This window comes from Camelina sativa, chromosome 4 (genome assembly GCF_000633955.1).
Source record: "Camelina sativa cultivar DH55 chromosome 4, Cs, whole genome shotgun sequence".
Taxonomy (NCBI): Eukaryota; Viridiplantae; Streptophyta; class Magnoliopsida; order Brassicales; family Brassicaceae; genus Camelina; species Camelina sativa.
In genome coordinates, this window is record NC_025688.1 from 26,820,443 (window position 1) to 26,837,308 (window position 16,866).

At 35.9% G+C, this 16,866-nt stretch overlaps 3 protein-coding genes across 5 annotated transcripts; all 3 read left to right on the forward strand.

The window, feature by feature from the left end:
- Positions 3,161 to 5,186, forward strand: LOC104782672. Its single transcript, XM_010507672.2, has 3 exons — positions 3,161 to 3,324; positions 3,820 to 4,317; positions 4,535 to 5,186. Exons 1-3 carry the CDS (start codon positions 3,231 to 3,233, stop codon positions 5,053 to 5,055), a joined length of 1,113 nt encoding a protein of 370 aa, XP_010505974.1. The 5' UTR covers positions 3,161 to 3,230; the 3' UTR covers positions 5,056 to 5,186.
- Positions 6,321 to 7,904, forward strand: LOC104782673. Its single transcript, XM_010507673.2, has 3 exons — positions 6,321 to 6,451; positions 6,545 to 7,042; positions 7,157 to 7,904. Exons 1-3 carry the CDS (start codon positions 6,346 to 6,348, stop codon positions 7,678 to 7,680), a joined length of 1,128 nt encoding a protein of 375 aa, XP_010505975.1. The 5' UTR covers positions 6,321 to 6,345; the 3' UTR covers positions 7,681 to 7,904.
- On the forward strand, positions 8,848 to 15,891 carry LOC104785199 (insulin-degrading enzyme-like 1, peroxisomal). Of its 3 annotated transcripts, none has more exons than XM_010507675.2 (27): positions 8,848 to 9,096; positions 9,181 to 9,256; positions 9,428 to 9,495; positions 9,604 to 9,695; positions 9,783 to 9,856; positions 9,940 to 9,983; positions 10,067 to 10,118; positions 10,253 to 10,375; positions 10,480 to 10,592; positions 10,703 to 10,865; positions 11,262 to 11,354; positions 11,498 to 11,583; positions 11,723 to 11,809; positions 12,021 to 12,124; positions 12,451 to 12,553; positions 12,686 to 12,781; positions 12,866 to 13,055; positions 13,423 to 13,484; positions 13,562 to 13,666; positions 13,779 to 13,980; positions 14,056 to 14,214; positions 14,421 to 14,470; positions 14,630 to 14,754; positions 14,826 to 14,877; positions 14,963 to 15,049; positions 15,153 to 15,275; positions 15,482 to 15,891. In XM_010507675.2, the coding sequence occupies exons 1-27, from the start codon at positions 8,959 to 8,961 to the stop codon at positions 15,725 to 15,727; spliced, it is 2,913 nt and encodes a 970-aa protein (XP_010505977.1). In that variant the 5' UTR covers positions 8,848 to 8,958; the 3' UTR covers positions 15,728 to 15,891. The 3 variants fall into 3 exon arrangements, with proteins under 3 accessions (XP_010505977.1, XP_010505976.1, XP_010505978.1); XM_010507674.2 differs by having other exon boundaries at positions 14,056 to 14,171; positions 14,378 to 14,470; XM_010507676.2 differs by lacking the exon at positions 14,421 to 14,470 and having other exon boundaries at positions 14,056 to 14,264.

Genomic DNA, 16,866 nt, shown 5'->3' on the forward strand with positions numbered 1-16,866 from the left:
AAAAAAAAAAAAAAAAAAAAAAAAAAAAATTCAATCGCAATCGCCCGCAACCGCAAACGCTTGCGGGAGACAGCTTTTGAAATTCAGTGGTTTGAAGCGATTGGAAGCGATTTGGAGCGACTGAGAGCGATTTGTGTAATTGGTTCCAATCGCTAGCAACCGCTACCACCCGCAAACGCAGCGTTTGCGGGAGGTAGCGGGAGAACCAGTCACCACCTTAGTGTTTTGTGGAAAAATGTTCAATTTTATTCCTCATCAGAAGTTCATTTCGAAACCATGATTTCCTAAACCTTCCTTTTTATTCATAGCTTACGATGTAATAATCTATATGTATAAACCTTATAATTATGAAAAGTACAACATTCTACCATTATTGACATTGTTTCTATAAAATTGGAAAAAAACATAGTGGTTTTTATTATGCTAGCTAGTGATGTCGGTATGTTATAAACTTATCTCATGGACTCAGATTATGGTGTTACATATATATATGTATGAGACGAAGATGAAAACGAAAAAAAAAATTACAAGCATAAAAGTACTGGTTTAACCCGTATTATAAATAATGAAATCGAATAAGATACACCGAGCAAGCTAGTTTATCTAGGAGTTATATAAGACTATTATATGTAGAAAAATATAATATATATAAAAAAAACCTAGAGGAAATGTCAAAAGGACATGACTCGGCTGTCCATCTTGTAGTGTACCAAATGGGGCATGTGGAAGGTTGAAGGAAAGTTATCCCCACTTTTTGTTGATTATTTTCATCATTTTTTTCTTTCCTATTGCTTTTTCAAAATAAAGTGATTATATAAAAAAATTCATAGAAATATGTTTTTGGCAGTAATATTGATTGAGACTTAGCTCTCCCTTTATCGGACACATATCATGACCTTTGGATCATGGTCTGTCCCTCTTCTTTTAAGCATTCGTAGATGTCACTTTTCAACATTAATTTTCTTGATAATGGAAAAACAACAAATTCTATTTTCAAACTAGAGTCAATCAAGAGGGCCATGGATCTACTACAATTTCCCCGTTTCGAAAAGTTAAACCGAAACGGAACGGACGTAAATTGGGCCTAAATGTTCTGGGCTATAAACTCATGGGCCTACTGTAGATTTATTATTTATATTGTTTTCATAAATTAGAAGTTTGTATTAAACTAAAACCTTAATTAGAAATAGAATATACGAACAATCTTTTCTTCTCGTTTGATTATTTCCCCCACGACGATGAAATGGGTCGCTAGATACAGAACCTAAAGCCGGCCGATATGGCGATACATAAGACATGACAAGTTTGGAATGTGCCAAAAAAGTTATAGTGTATATATGTGTTACAGTGTGAGTGTAGATTATATATATAAGCGTAGATATATAAGTTAACTAACTTCGATCTAAAATTGTTGGTTTCTATATAGTTGCAGTTAAACTGAATACATGCGTAGTATGCAGGATCTATGAGCACAAGCTAGAGTTGAATTTAGCTGATGAGAATTAAATACTGAGTCGTTGGTTACCCTTAATTTATTGAGAAGGAGGGAGAAAATATTTCTTCATACTTTCTTGTTCTTGGAAGAATTCGTCTTCCACATGGATCCCTTGTTGTTGGTTGACGATTATATACGGATAAAAAAGATCGTTGACTTATCATCAAATATTCACATGACGGGATCCACATTTTCGTATCCATAAATGTTAGCAAGATGTAGAAGACATGAACATGGGAAGACAGCCGAAAGTTGTTGACTCATAAAAAAAGCATATAAAAGATTATGATAAGGGAATAAAGCTCTAGCCGGTTAGTGTCACTCCAGAAGTCATCGATATCTGAACATGTCATCATATATAAATTGATATGATCGATCATAGAATGAAGATTCAATCGATTGAAATCAATTCACTAGAAGAACCATCTCTGAAATACAGTTTTGTACGGCAGAATTACATTAGTATTGTTTCTAAGATACATTGTACCCAAAAGGACAGAGGAGCGCATATACATGTGTATACGTATGTTGTCAAGTTTTTCTAGAATTATTAAATTCAATGAAAGAATCTATTGATACTTTGGAAACATATTTGGTTTTCCAGTAGTATTTGACTCGGAGCGCAAATCACGCCGATGAACCGACACAGAGCATTCGTAATTTCGTATACCTACACATGTAATTAATGATGTAACTAGTTGCTCATTTTTATGTATCCCAAAAGCTAGTTGATTAACATGTAGTATAACATAATTATCACCAAAAGAACCGAAAAGTTGTCTATATTTTGCTTGAGATTCAAATTACGCAAGTACAGAAACTCATTGACAATTTGTTATGGTCATATTTAAATTTGTGTTTAACAACTCATGTCTTGTATATATTCATTGACTTTTATCAGAAAATATAGCCAAGAAGCCAACATCCGATACTTAGAAGTTCATGCATATTTGGCCAAAGAAAAAAAGAAGTTTATGCATATTGATAGAAAGTTACCTTTTATAGTATTTCTCTGTGATCTTTGTCCAAATATATATATATATATATATATATATATATATATATATATATATTTCTCTGTGATATACTATCCACACTAAATGTACAATTCAGCAAATTCATTTTTTTAGACGTGTAGTATGCATAGACTTAAATCTACATGTAATTCTATAATCTTTGACTTTGTAATCGATAAGTATATATTAGCTGAAACAGTTAATAACGTCGGTCACATAACCATTAAACTTATAAACTAAATGAATGATTAAACAATGGCCGTTTAATTATATGTCAACATTTGACGATAAAGCAAATAGCAAGTGGTTTTTGATGAATATGATGAATAATATCGACGGACAGAAAAAAAAAAAAAAAAAAAAAAAAAAANCGGACAGTACGTCCACACTACAAACAATGCGGCTAATTTTGTGGGGATATTCTTATTCAACGTGCTAGCTCCTGCTTATATTTGCTATTATCACCTTCGTATTAATACGTACGGTGCATCGCCGTATGCTATAACATTAATATAACTTTTCTTCCATCATTAAATCATTTTATATTTTGAATAATTCCAGAAGACGACGTAAAATTATTAATACGTAGGTCGGCTATATATAGCTCGTAGGAACTTGTGCATATATCACCCATTGTGTAGTAGTTAACCTTTTATAAGTGACAATAAACAATTGCTAGATTTGTTTAGTTGGGCGTCACTTGGCGTAAAAAGCTCACGATGTCTCTCATTGTCTCTCTTTGCTTGGTCTTCCTTTTTTCGTTTTGCCATGGCTCTCATAGCTTGCCTGCGAAACGGACTCCTCATCTTGATGGTAAGACCACTTCGATTAGTGCCTTAATTACTATCATGTAGGTCGATGCATGCTATTTGTTTTCTTTTGGAATGAATAAGAATTCTAGAAAGTAAATGATAATATATCAGGAAAAAAGATAAAACAGTTTGGCTATTTTTGAAATTGACGTGTTGTAAAATTAATTGGTATTTTAGAGTTTTTAAAGATAAAATTGAAAGAAGAAAAAGGATATATATAGCAATATCTTCAGTCACGATCGACCAAATTATATGGCGTTCAAATAGCCAATGTGTTCTTTTCATTAATTTATTTTTTCATCAATAAAACTTAACATTATACCGGATTACCATATTTGAACATGGACTATGATATGGTACTGATACTAATAATACAAACCGTTAGACTATTATTATTTGAAGTTTTGAACGCAACTCCACCAATACCATGTAGATTCATATATTATAGTTTTCACATTTGGTAAAATATGAATTTTTGGTTTACATATTTCTGCAGGGCTTCTCCCTAATGGAAACTTTGAGCAAATTCCTAACAAATCAAACATGAGAAAGAGGCAAGTAATTGGCAAATACTCTCTTCCCCATTGGGAAATCTCCGGCCACGTAGAGTTAGTCTCCGGTGGTCCGCAACCCGGTGGTTTCTATTTCGCCGTCCCACGTGGAGTCCATGCAGCTAGGCTAGGAAACTTAGCCTCAATATCTCAATACGTGAAAGTGAAGCGTGGGTTGGTATATTCTCTAACATTTGGTGTCACAAGGACTTGTGCTCAAGACGAGAACATCAGAATCTCAGTGCCCGGTCAGACCAATGAGCTTCCGATCCAAACGTTGTTCAGTACCAATGGTGGTGATACATACGCTTGGGCTTTTAAAGCAACGTCTGACTTGGTTAAGGTCACTTTCCATAACCCTGGTGTTCAAGAAGACCCTAGTTGTGGCCCCCTCGTTGACGCTGTTGCCATCAAGGAGATTTTGCCCCTCCGCTATACCAATGGTATAACTTTCAATTACGGTTCAGTTTTGTTCGTTTTCTCATCTAAACCGGTTTAGTAGAGTTTTATTTCCGGTTTGGTTTAACTATAGTCTATATCTGTATTAAACCGGATTAAACGTCCCACATAGACATTTCTTTCACTTTGTTTTCTTTTGCATTTTGGTCCTAATCTTTTGAATTGTTTTCTCTTTCACCTCTAACTTGTGTACGTAATCAGGAAACCTTGTGAAAAACGGCGGATTCGAGATCGGTCCACACGTATTCAGCAACTTCTCTACCGGAATCTTAATTCCGGCGAAGATACAAGACCTAATCTCACCGCTCCCGGGATGGATCGTCGAATCTCTAAAACCAGTCAAATACATCGATAACCGCCACTTCAAGGTCCCATCAGGTCTCGCCGCAATCGAGATCGTCGCCGGGAGAGAAAGCGCAATCGCTCAGATCATCCGTACCGTAGTCGGTAGAAATTACATCCTTTCGTTCGCGGTTGGGGACGCACACAATGGTTGTCACGGATCGATGATGGTTGAGGCGTTTGCAGGAAAAGCGGCGTTTAAAGTTAAATTCGATTCAAATGGTAAAGGAGCGTTCAAAGGGGGGCGTTTCGCGTTTCGTGCGGATTCGAACCGCACGAGGCTAACGTTCTACAGTGGGTTTTATCATACCAAGCTTCATGATTTTGGACATCTTTGTGGGCCTGTGCTTGACAATGTTAGGGTTGTCTTGGCCCGTTAAAATTAATTTTATTATAATTACATAAACTATAATAAATATACTACATTATTCTCTATTCGTCGAAATTAAGACATTATAAAGTCGGTGTTTCGATTTCAATTACATTTTCTGTATACTTCTGTAAACATATATTTAAATATAAATATTAATGTTTCTTGATCCAATAAATATTGCATGTTACTAATATTGTTGCCTTTCGTATTTGGCAAACAGAAAATAGCATACAATTACATTTACACTAAACAGTCTGAAAGGAGATTTTAAATCTGTTGATCAGATAGATTACATATTAAAAAGATGTAAACGTGACCAAATTAAAAATTAGATTCAACAATATAAATCCACAAATAAAGTCAAACCAAAAGCTTATATTTTCTTTGGACGTAAATTTGACTTGAAGAGCAAATCATGGCGATGATTAATGATTAATCAGCGGAGACCATATGTGGACTGCCTTTCATGTCTCTCTTGTGTACACACACATGCGCATTTAATCGTAAATCTCATTTGACTGTTTTCTTTGTTTAAACGTTAACTTCTTAATATAATATGTTTAACAGCACACACTATATTATTACGTCGATCGCAGATAAAGAACCAAAAAGATAGATATGTTTCTATTACGTTATATATTACAATGTGTATACAGTAATTGCAAACTTAGATGAACATGAACATAAACATTTACCTAGATTTCGAAATTTTCAATTTGTGGTCAGCGTATGTCCATGATGGTGCATCATCTGAATCGAATCCAACGCCAGTTAACAAAAATATGAAATCCACTAGCTAGACTTTCTTAATTATGACATCAATATAGCTCGTGATGAATTACCAATCAAATAGTCTCTCTGTTAACAGAAAACTCGTGCTTGGAAGCTTCGTCACATTTTTTTCAGCGTAACATCTGATATGTCTTAATAACCTCATTTTTTTTTTTATAATCAACCACATCTGATACATCTCACTGCACACACTAAATACAATTGATTTCTGTAAAGTACTAATTAGTAATATATTCGCTCTTTTATAATCGACAGACAATGCGTCATACATTGCGGCTCGTAAGGTGCGGTCTTCAACGTGGTTCGAGTTTCTTCGTATACGTCTACAACAACCTTCTTTACATAAACAACACATTTTATTGTATATTTCCAAAAATGTACATGCTGCTGCTTCCTCTTCGTTTCTTATGTTATTTATAAAATCTCATGTGATAAGTATGACCCCTATATATATAGCCCACATGACCCTCATTGAAATACGCGAACTAATTAATAAGTCTTTAAAATGTCTATCTATCACTCTCTTTGCTTTCTCCTCCTCCTCTCTCTCTGCCATGGCTCTTCCAGCCTCCGACCACAACCACGACCACGTAGAATTCCTCATCTAGACGGTAAGACAATCAAATGAAGTTGTCATATTAATTTTTACATATCAGTTAATCCCATACTTATTACATTTGTGGTTTCCATGCATATATCTATAGGGCTTCTCCCAAATGGAAACTTCGAGCAAACTCCTCTCAAATCACACATGAAGGGTCGACAAATAATCGGCGCTAACTCTCTCCCTCATTGGCAAATCGCCGGCCACGTGGAGCTAGTCTCCGGCGGACCTCAGCCGGGAGGATTCTATTTTCCAGTCCCACGTGGAGTTCACGCGGTTAGACTAGGAAACTTAGGCACCATCTCTCAGGACGTGAAAGTGAAGCGTGGCTTAGTCTACTCTCTAACGTTTGGAGTCACTAGAACTTGCGCTCAGGACGAAAATATCAAAGTCTCTGTGCCTGGTCAGGCCAATGAGCTTCCGATCCAGACCGTCTTTAGCTCAGATGGTGGAGACACTTACGCTTGGGCGTTCAAGGCAATGTCCGATGTGGTTAAGGTCACTTTCCATAACCCTGGTGTTCAAGAAGACCACACCTGTGGACCTCTCTTAGATGTTGTCGCTATCAAGGAGATTCTTCCTCTCCGGTATACCAGAGGTAAATCAGTTAAGCATATCCGGTTTACTTTATATTTGTTTTGTAACTTGCATGGGTCCTTATGTTTTAGCTTTGTGATTAATTCAGCCTGAAACTTTGTTTTTGTCATCTTAGGTAACTTGGTGAAAAATGGAGGTTTCGAGATTGGTCCACACGTTTTCGCTAATTTCTCAACCGGAATCTTGATCCCGGCAAGAATTCAAGATTTGATCTCCCCGCTTCCAGGGTGGATCGTTGAGTCCCTCAAACCAGTGAAATACATCGATAGGCGTCATTTTAAGGTTCCTTATGGACAAGCAGCCGTTGAGCTCGTTGCCGGAAGAGAAAGTGCAATCGCTCAGATCATCCGTACCGTCGTTGGTAAAGCATACATCCTCTCATACGCGGTGGGAGATGCGCAAAACGGCTGTCACGGGTCGATGATGGTGGAAGCGTTCGCGGGAAGAGAACCATTTAAGCTTTCTTATGTGTCAGAAGGTAAAGGAGAGTTCAAAACAGGGCATTTCAGGTTTGTTGCCGACTCGAATCGAACGAGGCTAACATTTTATAGTGCCTTTTATCATACGAAGCTTCATGATTTTGGCCATCTTTGTGGGCCTGTTCTTGATAGCGTTGTTGTTCTCCCGGCGGCTCATTAACAATGTGCCTGTCTTAATTAATTCTTAATAGACTGAATATTTATTTTTATTACAATAAGAAGAAACACGATATTCTATTCGTAAAGAATTTGTGGTTGCACTATACATTTTCTTGTTGTTGTTAGTCTTGTAACTCATACCTTGTGTTGCAGAATATCTAATATGTATGGAAACTGATCAGTGGAAGTTGTTGAATGAAAAAAAAAAAAAAAAGAAGAAGATTGATAGAGATTTCGATTTTTAGATGATTTCGCAAGAATTGTCATTGATATTAACTATGAAGTACTATCTGTGGGACTCGGTTTACCGTCAAGTCCCTGTACAAGAGATTTTGACATTATAGTAGAGATGATTGTACTGGTTGAGCGATGATCCAAGTACTCGGAATCTATAGAAAAAAAAAAAACAACGAGCTCTTTAATGTTACGCGTGGAAAGTGATATTGCTCGCCCTCAAACATATAATATAATGCTCTCTTTTAAAAAAAAAAAATGCACCTTTTTACCAAATGACAATTGGTTTTGTATTAAGACGGTATTAATTATTAGAATAAAAAGTTAGTTCGATGAATAATTTTCCACTCTATAGTGGCTCGTTTAGTAATTTTGAGATGATGTAAATAAATGGAGTTGTATGATCAAAATAAAAACTGGATCGAAGACTTCTAATGTATAATGTACGTAATACTTCGTCATGAAATGTGTTGATGTCTAACGTACGTATGCAATGTTAACTTGTTAAGATATGTGACAAATAAACACATTCATTTTCATGGCTACATCCGATGATTTTGTCAATGTCAATGGAATTTGGTGTCGGCATACATGATCTATATACATAATACATCATGCATCCAGATATTGGTATGGCTAATATATATGACGGATTCAAAGTGAAGTCTGATATTAAAACATAGAAGTTTAATTTTTATATTTTTTTTTACAAAGACCATTAACATAACATGCTCAACTTATATTAATCAGATTTCTTCTGTGGCCTCTTTACTCTTTAAGGAATATATTCATCACGCAAAAATGACTTAAGTTTGTTTGTGCTACGCTGTTGGATTTGAATGACGTGGCTAAACCTAGACCGTCGATAATATTCAGACGTAGACATTAGCACAGTAGATAAATTCCTATATTCCTCTGTATTTTTTTTCTCTGAGTCTCTCTGAGCAGAGAAGAAAAAAACAGACGCCGGAAAAAGCGAGATAGATAGAGAGAGCGAAGAAGACCCACCGGAGACGAAACATCTCAATCCTAATCGAAAACAAAGATGGCCGTCGAGAAATTTAACACGAGGGTGCAAGGTGTTGAGATACTGAAGCCACGTACGGACAGTAGAGACTACCGGATGATTGTCCTCAAGAACTTGCTCCAGGTCCTGTTGATCAGCGATCCTGATACGGATAAGGTTCGAGATCGCTAACGGTGTGAATTCCGATATTTGTTTATTTAATTTTTGGAATTGTTTACTGATTTGATTCTTTTCTTCAAGTGTGCTGCTTCAATGAGCGTTAGTGTTGGATCTTTCTCTGACCCACAAGGGTTAGAAGGACTAGCTCACTTCTTAGGTACGTTGAATTTTTGTTACTTTGGAATGTTACTGGATTTTTGGGATGTGTTACCATCTTAATTCGTGTGCGCCCTTATAGTTATTTGCCATGGAATCATTCAATCTTTGTGCTCTCTCAGTGGTTAAATCTAGTTTCAATATGTTTGTATTGGTTTTTTTTGGTTGTTAGAGCATATGCTATTTTATGCAAGTGAGAAGTATCCGGAGGAAGATAGTTACTCCAAGTACATCACAGAGGTAGTATTTATATATATCCATACAATTTTCCGTGATTTGAACTCAAACATACTCGAAGTTTATCTTTATTCCACTCGATATAAGATATATGGAATTTTCTTGGTGTAGCATGGAGGTAGCACAAATGCGTATACAGCCTCTGAAGAGACAAACTACCATTTCGATGTTAATGCTGACTGTTTCGTTGAGGCTTTGGACAGGTACAGTTTGGTGTTTTAATACTCTTGCTAGCTATTCTTCTTTAATCTTTTACCTCTGTAAGATTCTTATGTGGCTGTTTAAATCAGATTTGCTCAGTTCTTTATCAAACCACTAATGTCTGCTGATGCCACCATGAGAGAGATTAAGGCTGTTGACTCAGGTTTGCTCGCTTTTATTCGCTTTACGTTTATCTTGCTGCTGTTTGTGAACTAAACAGGTTATTAACGAGTTTTCTTTATCCAGAGAATCAGAAAAACTTACTCTCTGATGGTTGGCGAATGCGACAGGTATAGCTCTAGTCTAAAGAACAATTATCAGAGTTGGTTGTATGTATATGACTCAATTTTTTTTTTCATTTTCTTGGTAACAGTTACAGAAGCATCTTAGCAAAGAAGACCATCCGTATCACAAGTTTAGCACAGGTCTATGTTACAATTTTCTTACTGTTATTGCTGTTGACTGCCATTCATGGAATGAGATTTATTCTCATTAAAATGAATAGTCAGTTGTGATTCCAGTATTTTTCTCATGCTAAACAAGTGTGGTCTGTGTTTAGGGAACATGGATACACTTCATGTACGACCCCAAGCGAAAGGAGTGGATACAAGGAGTGAGCTTATTAAATTCTATGAGGAACATTATTCTGCCAACATCATGCATCTGGTTGTATATGGGAAGGGTATGTTTTGGTGCTAACGCGAAACTCAAATTTCCTTTTATAAGGAGATAAAAATGTTTAATTAGGTTACACCTGTGCTAATGGTTTTCTCTGAATGTTTTCAGAAAGCCTTGATAAAATTCAAGATCTTGTGGAAGGGATGTTCCAGGAAATCCAAAACACCAACAAAGTCGTCCCTAGATTTCCTGGGCAGCCATGTACTGATGACCATTTGCAGGTTTTTTTTTCCTTCTGTAAATTTAAAAATATATTTTGACATGAAGATGTATCATGTTAGAATGTTTATGAGGTGGTATTTTTGGTGCTGTTGTATTATTTTGGTTTTAGATTCTCGTGAAGGCTGTTCCTATAAAGCAAGGACACAAGCTAGGTGTTTCATGGCCTGTAACGCCTAGCATTCACCATTATGAAGAAGGACCAAGCAAGTACCTTGGCCATCTCATTGGCCATGAGGGAGAAGGGAGTTTGTTTCATGCCCTAAAAATCTTGGGTAGGTTTTCTATGGGGCACACATCAAGTTCAATCCAATCTTTAATCTCCTTCTCTTACTACTTGAAATGTGACAATACCCTTTTGAGGTTCCCTAAAAGATGATTTAGAAATTTTCTTCATAAAATTTTGAAGTTTTAGTTGTCGATGGTATTGAAAAAATATTTTGTTTTTCTGGTATCTCGACATGGAGTTCCCCAACTAATATTTAAATAGAGTAGCGTGGTAGGGTTTTATAGAATCATTTAAAGAAAGTGGGCGTATATGTCTTGTAGAGAGTTACATTCTAGTCACGTGAACAAACTTCTTAGATGGGACAAGTTGCTGCTGTTATTCCGGTAAGAAACATGCTAAATTACTCCATCTAGTAGTCTGGCTTATTTCTTCTTGCTTGCAGGTTGGGCGACGGGACTGTCTGCTGGTGAAGGAGAGTGGACTCTAGATTATTCTTTCTTCAAGGTTTCGATTGATCTTACTGATGCTGGCCATGGTGGGTTTTTCTATTCTATTTTTTCATTTTAGGAAGTTCACAACAGTCTTTCTTCTTTATTGTGTTGAATAGAGAGTATGGTGTGTTTGGTGTTTTGTAACTACTTGATAAATTTCTCGGTTTTCTTCTTGGTGGGTTTACAGAGCATATGCAAGAGATTTTAGGGTTGCTGTTCAACTACATTCAGCTATTACAAAAGACCGGTGTTTGCCAGTGGATTTTTGATGAGGTATGGATATATTAACTTGTCAAGCCACATTTCAATTTATTGCTACTAATAGGTTAAGATTGTAATTTCCATTTTTCTTCCTGTTTTTTGACCGTTTGACTTTTAATATTTGCTAATACATCGTTTATTGCTATTGAAGCTCTCAGCTATCTGTGAGACGAAATTTCATTATCAAGACAAAACACCACCAATGTCCTATATAGTGGATATTGCATCAAACATGCAGGTTATAATTTTAGCTCTTTTGCTTTTGTGTAAGCTTAATTTCTTATACATGCTTCTACCATGTCATCAATCGCTTCTTCAATAAATTGTGCATATGAAGTTATGTAGTGTGGCTAAACTTTTGTAATTTTTGTCTTTAAAGAACTTAAGCTCATCGCTAAGAAATAACAGTTCTTTTAAAATATTCTGTATCCTTTGCAATTACTCGTCAGATATATCCTGCCAAGGATTGGCTGGTTGGATCATCACTGCCTACTAAATTCAATCCAGCTACTGTACAAAAGGTTGTCGATGAGCTTTCTCCTAGTAATGTTCGGTAAGTCTGTGGTCTTTAAGATTTTTACTTTGCATACATTAAATTATTATGGGTAGCTAGCTATAGTACAATAAACATGTGATGAAATCATGGGTTTTCGCCTAAGCTAATTTTACATTTGTTCCATTTATTCTGAAAATAATTGAGGATGGCATGAAGGCTTTTATTGCTATCGATATATGATGGCTAATTCATGTACTGTTCCCACCATTAGCTTTTCTGCAGTTTACTTGACCAATTTCGTCATGTTATTAGAGTTTACTTGTTAAAGCACAACACAGAGGAGTTGTTTCCAAAAAATCTTGCTATTGTTATTGCTTTTGTAGAATTTTATGGGAATCACAGAAATTTGAAGGACAAACTGACAAGGCTGAGCCATGGTATAACACTGCCTATTCTCTTGAGAAGATAACCACCTCCACCATTCAGGTTCACTTTTGATATGTTATACTAGCTTGAAACGTTTCAATAATTTTATAAGCAACTACCACCTCCACTTCAAGTTTTGTTTGAACAATTTTTTCCTTAATATCTTTTTGGATTTGTGTTAAATAATTACAGGAATGGGTTCTGTCTGCCCCTGATGTAAATCTTCATTTACCAGCGCCTAATGTCTTTATTCCTACGGATTTTTCATTAAAGGATGCGAAAGAAAAGGTTCAATTTCACCGCATAAACTTAGATTATTTTAAATTTGTAATGGATGAAGCGGTCATCTTATGTGATCAAGTTCTGGAACAGGAAACCATTCCAGTTCTGTTAAGAAAGTCACCATTCTCAAGATTGTGGTACAAGCCAGATACAATGTTCTCGAAACCAAAGGCATATGTTAAGATGGATTTCAACTGCCCACTTGCAGTCAGCTCTCCTGATGCAGCAGTTCTTACTGATATTTTTACACGGTTGTTGATGGACTATTTGAATGAATACGGTAAGATTTGTTAGATACATCTCTTAATATTTTTCTTTCAACTAGGGATTTTTCTCTAGGCTTTAGTTCAAAGAACTCTGTGCCAATTAAGTGGAACCAAGCTTCTGAAATTGGTAAATATGTCCAATAAGCACCAAAATTTGTCTCATGCAAAATATTTCCATATTACATGCTGTTGGTTGAGCATTTCTTGTACCTTTTGACAATGCCATTCCTACTTCCGAGTTTTCTGCTCTGTTTTGCGTCTTCGCCGTATGTCTTGAAGACAAACGAAAAATAGTGTAAATAAGTAAAATAAAATGACCGAGTACAAAACTTCTATTTTGATGAAACTGTCCCATTATTCTTTACTTTTTTCATGTTGTAGCTTATTATGCACAAGTTGCTGGTCTTTACTATGGAGTGAGCCTTTCGGACAATGGTTTCGAGGTGAGTTTGACATTTACCACATGTTATACTGAATTCTTTTTCTCTTCTGTTTTCTGAGTACCTGTATTTGTTCCCAGTTGACCCTTCTTGGTTATGATCACAAATTGAGGATATTGTTGGAAACTGTTGTTGCAAAGATAGCAAATTTTGAAGTAAAACCTGACCGATTTGCTGTTATCAAGGTAACCATGTCAGACTTCGTCCCTTTTTATAACTCCACTTAATAGTTGAACGTCCGTCTGCTGTACCAGAATGATTGAATCTGTGTTATTCTGTTTCCGTATCCATTACTAGGAAACTGTCACAAAGGAGTATCAAAATTACAAATTTCGACAGCCATATCACCAAGCAATGTATTACTGCTCACTGATATTACAAGATCAAACCTGGCCTTGGACAGAGGAACTGGATGTCCTCTCTCATATGGAAGCTGAAGACGTAGCTAAGTTTGTTCCAATGTTGTTATCAAGGACATTTATTGAGTGTTATATAGCAGGTATCAACATTTTGCTGGGACGTTTTCTGTTTTTGTCCGTCTTTGGTGTTCGTATACTCATATACTTCATTTCAGGTAATGTGGAGAATAAGGAAGCTGAGTCAATGGTCAATCATATTGAAGATGTTCTTTTTAATGAACCAAAACCGATTTGCCGACCTTTGTTCCCATCCCAGCACCTCACTAACAGGGTTGTCAAGCTCGAAAATGGAATGAAGTATTTCTACCACCAAGATGGCTCAAACCCCAGTGATGAAAATTCTGCGCTAGTGCACTATATTCAGGTAATTCCTTTTCAGATTTAGAAGGCAGCTTTGAAATCTTTTCTTCGTATTTACCGTTTTTACGTCTTCGTTGGAGTTTGTTCGTGTAGATCTCGGTATNCCTCACTAACAGGGTTGTCAAGCTCGAAAAAGGAATGAAGTATTTCTACCACCAAGATGGCTCAAACCCCAGTGATGAAAATTCTGCGCTAGTGCACTATATTCAGGTAATTCCTTGTTCAGATTTAGAAGGCAGCTTTGAAATCTTTTCTTAGTATTTACCGTTCTTTGGAGTTTGTTCGTGTAGATCTCGGTATTATCTTAGAACATATTTCCAGAGATCTCATATTGTTTTGGCTAACTGTAACTTTGGTCGCCACAAACAGGTTCATAGAGATGACTTTGCCATGAATATTAAACTTCAGCTATTTGGTCTTGTTGCTAAGCAAGCCACCTTTCATCAACTTAGAACAGTCGAGCAACTTGGTTATATCACTGCACTTGCTCAGAGGTACACTGAAATTTTCCTTGTGTCCTAATAGAATCCCCTGAATTTTGTTAAATCGCTTTTTTTTATACTAGGAACGATTCTGGCATCTATGGTGTACAGTTCATTATCCAGTCGTCAGTTAAGGTACCAAACCATTCAGCCATCTCTGTCATATTTTCTAATTAAGGCTCATCTCCTTAAATATCTAGAGGTTTTAAATCTTTAATAGGGTCCTGGACATATTGATTCGAGGGTGGAGTCATTACTGAAGAACTTTGAGAGTAAACTTTACGAGATGACTGATGAGGATTTCAAGGTAAGATTGGCCAACTAGTTAGTGATATTTCTCAGTCAATCTAGCTATGCAATATGATTACTCAACCAGAGCTATTAACTGATATGAATTACTCTTTCTCTAGAGCAATGTAACAGCTCTAATAGACATGAAGCTTGAAAAACACAAGAACTTGAAGGAGGAATCCCGGTTTTACTGGCGAGAGATTCAAAGTGGAACACTCAAATTTAACCGTAAAGAGGCAGAGGTACAGGAAACTGCTTCCTTTTCCTTCTATATTATCTCTTAAACTAAGAAAAACGCCTCTAGGATCAGCACCTGGTTGATTCATGACTCATGCGTATATATATACTTCTTCGAAATGTTGGATCACGTCTGTAATTAAGTTCAAGTAGGTATGATGTTTTTTGAGAGCGACTGATGGATGAGAGAATGGGGTTATTTTGTGGGCAGGTCGCTGCGCTGAAGCAGCTTCAGAAGCAAGAGTTGATAGATTTCTTCAATGAATACATAAAGGTTGGAGCAGAAAAGAAGAAATCGCTGAGCATAAGAGTATACGGGAGCCAGCATTTGAAGGAAATGGCAAGTGACAAAAACGAAGTCCCATCACCATCTGTCGAAATCGAAGACATTGTTGGTTTCAGAAAGTCTCAACCTCTTCATGGGTCGTTCAGGGGATGCGGACAACCCAAACTGTGAGGGCTGATGCAAATCATTTTTTTGCTTGAACAACAAGTGAATAGATTATTACGTTTGTGACGTTTAAGGAATAATAAAATACTTGTGTGAAAAACCTTAAACAGAAATAATTCATGTATTATTCAAAAAGTAGAGAAAAAAAAGTTATGCATATTCTTCGAGAACCAATAGTGAATTGGTGCATTTAAAGTATGGATTTTTTTAAAAGTATATATAAATATATATATATAACATATGCATCAGTTATCAAAAAAAAAAAATAACATATGCATATCAAATAATTTCAAGTATTATTTTAACATTAAAAAAAAACCCACAATCTTGTCGAATTTGGAAAACCACAATCCTGAGTCCCGACTCCATTTTTGCCGACAATTTCTCCACTGTGAAACATATGTTTTCCATATAAGACATACTTAACAAAAAAACATGGGAAAAAAATATCATGTGGTAATTTGTACAGTTGATAAAAACATCTCTAAACCCTCTCAAACATGGGGTACAATAAAAAAGTGGGCCCATGGTTCGGGAGTAGATATGGAACCTTCTAAAAGACGTGACGGTAGGAACCGTTACACAAGAACTGTAACTTTCAATGTTGGGATGAGCTATATCTTCACAACAAAACATGCCCAAGTAAAATCCTTATGTCCATGTGCAGTTCACATAAACCTAAACAAAACAGAAAATCACAATATATATGGGTCGTTTAAAGAGTGTAAAACATGAAAATATTTTGAGTGTGAGAAAAATAGAATAACGAGAAAATTTGTGAGTCTAAGAGAAGTAGAATAAACATGCCCAAGTAATTATTCAATTGATGTATTTGTGAGGAAAATTTTTGTACTGTATGTAAAGTATTGTTGATTTTACTACTTGTTATTACCTTTATCGTGTATCAGATTTTAAAAAATAATAAAATGTTGGTGTAAAAACCTTAAACAAAAATAACTCATGTATTATTCAAAAATTAAAAAAAAAAAAAACATTTAAAGTATGGATTAAAATTAAAATAATAATATGCATCTCAAATAATTCATGTTTTATTTAACGTATTAAAAAAAAAACGGTTAAAAGATGGGCCCGAAAGCGCACAGAAATGAAAGGCCCATTAGAGGGAGAGAGAGAGAGGTGTTTGT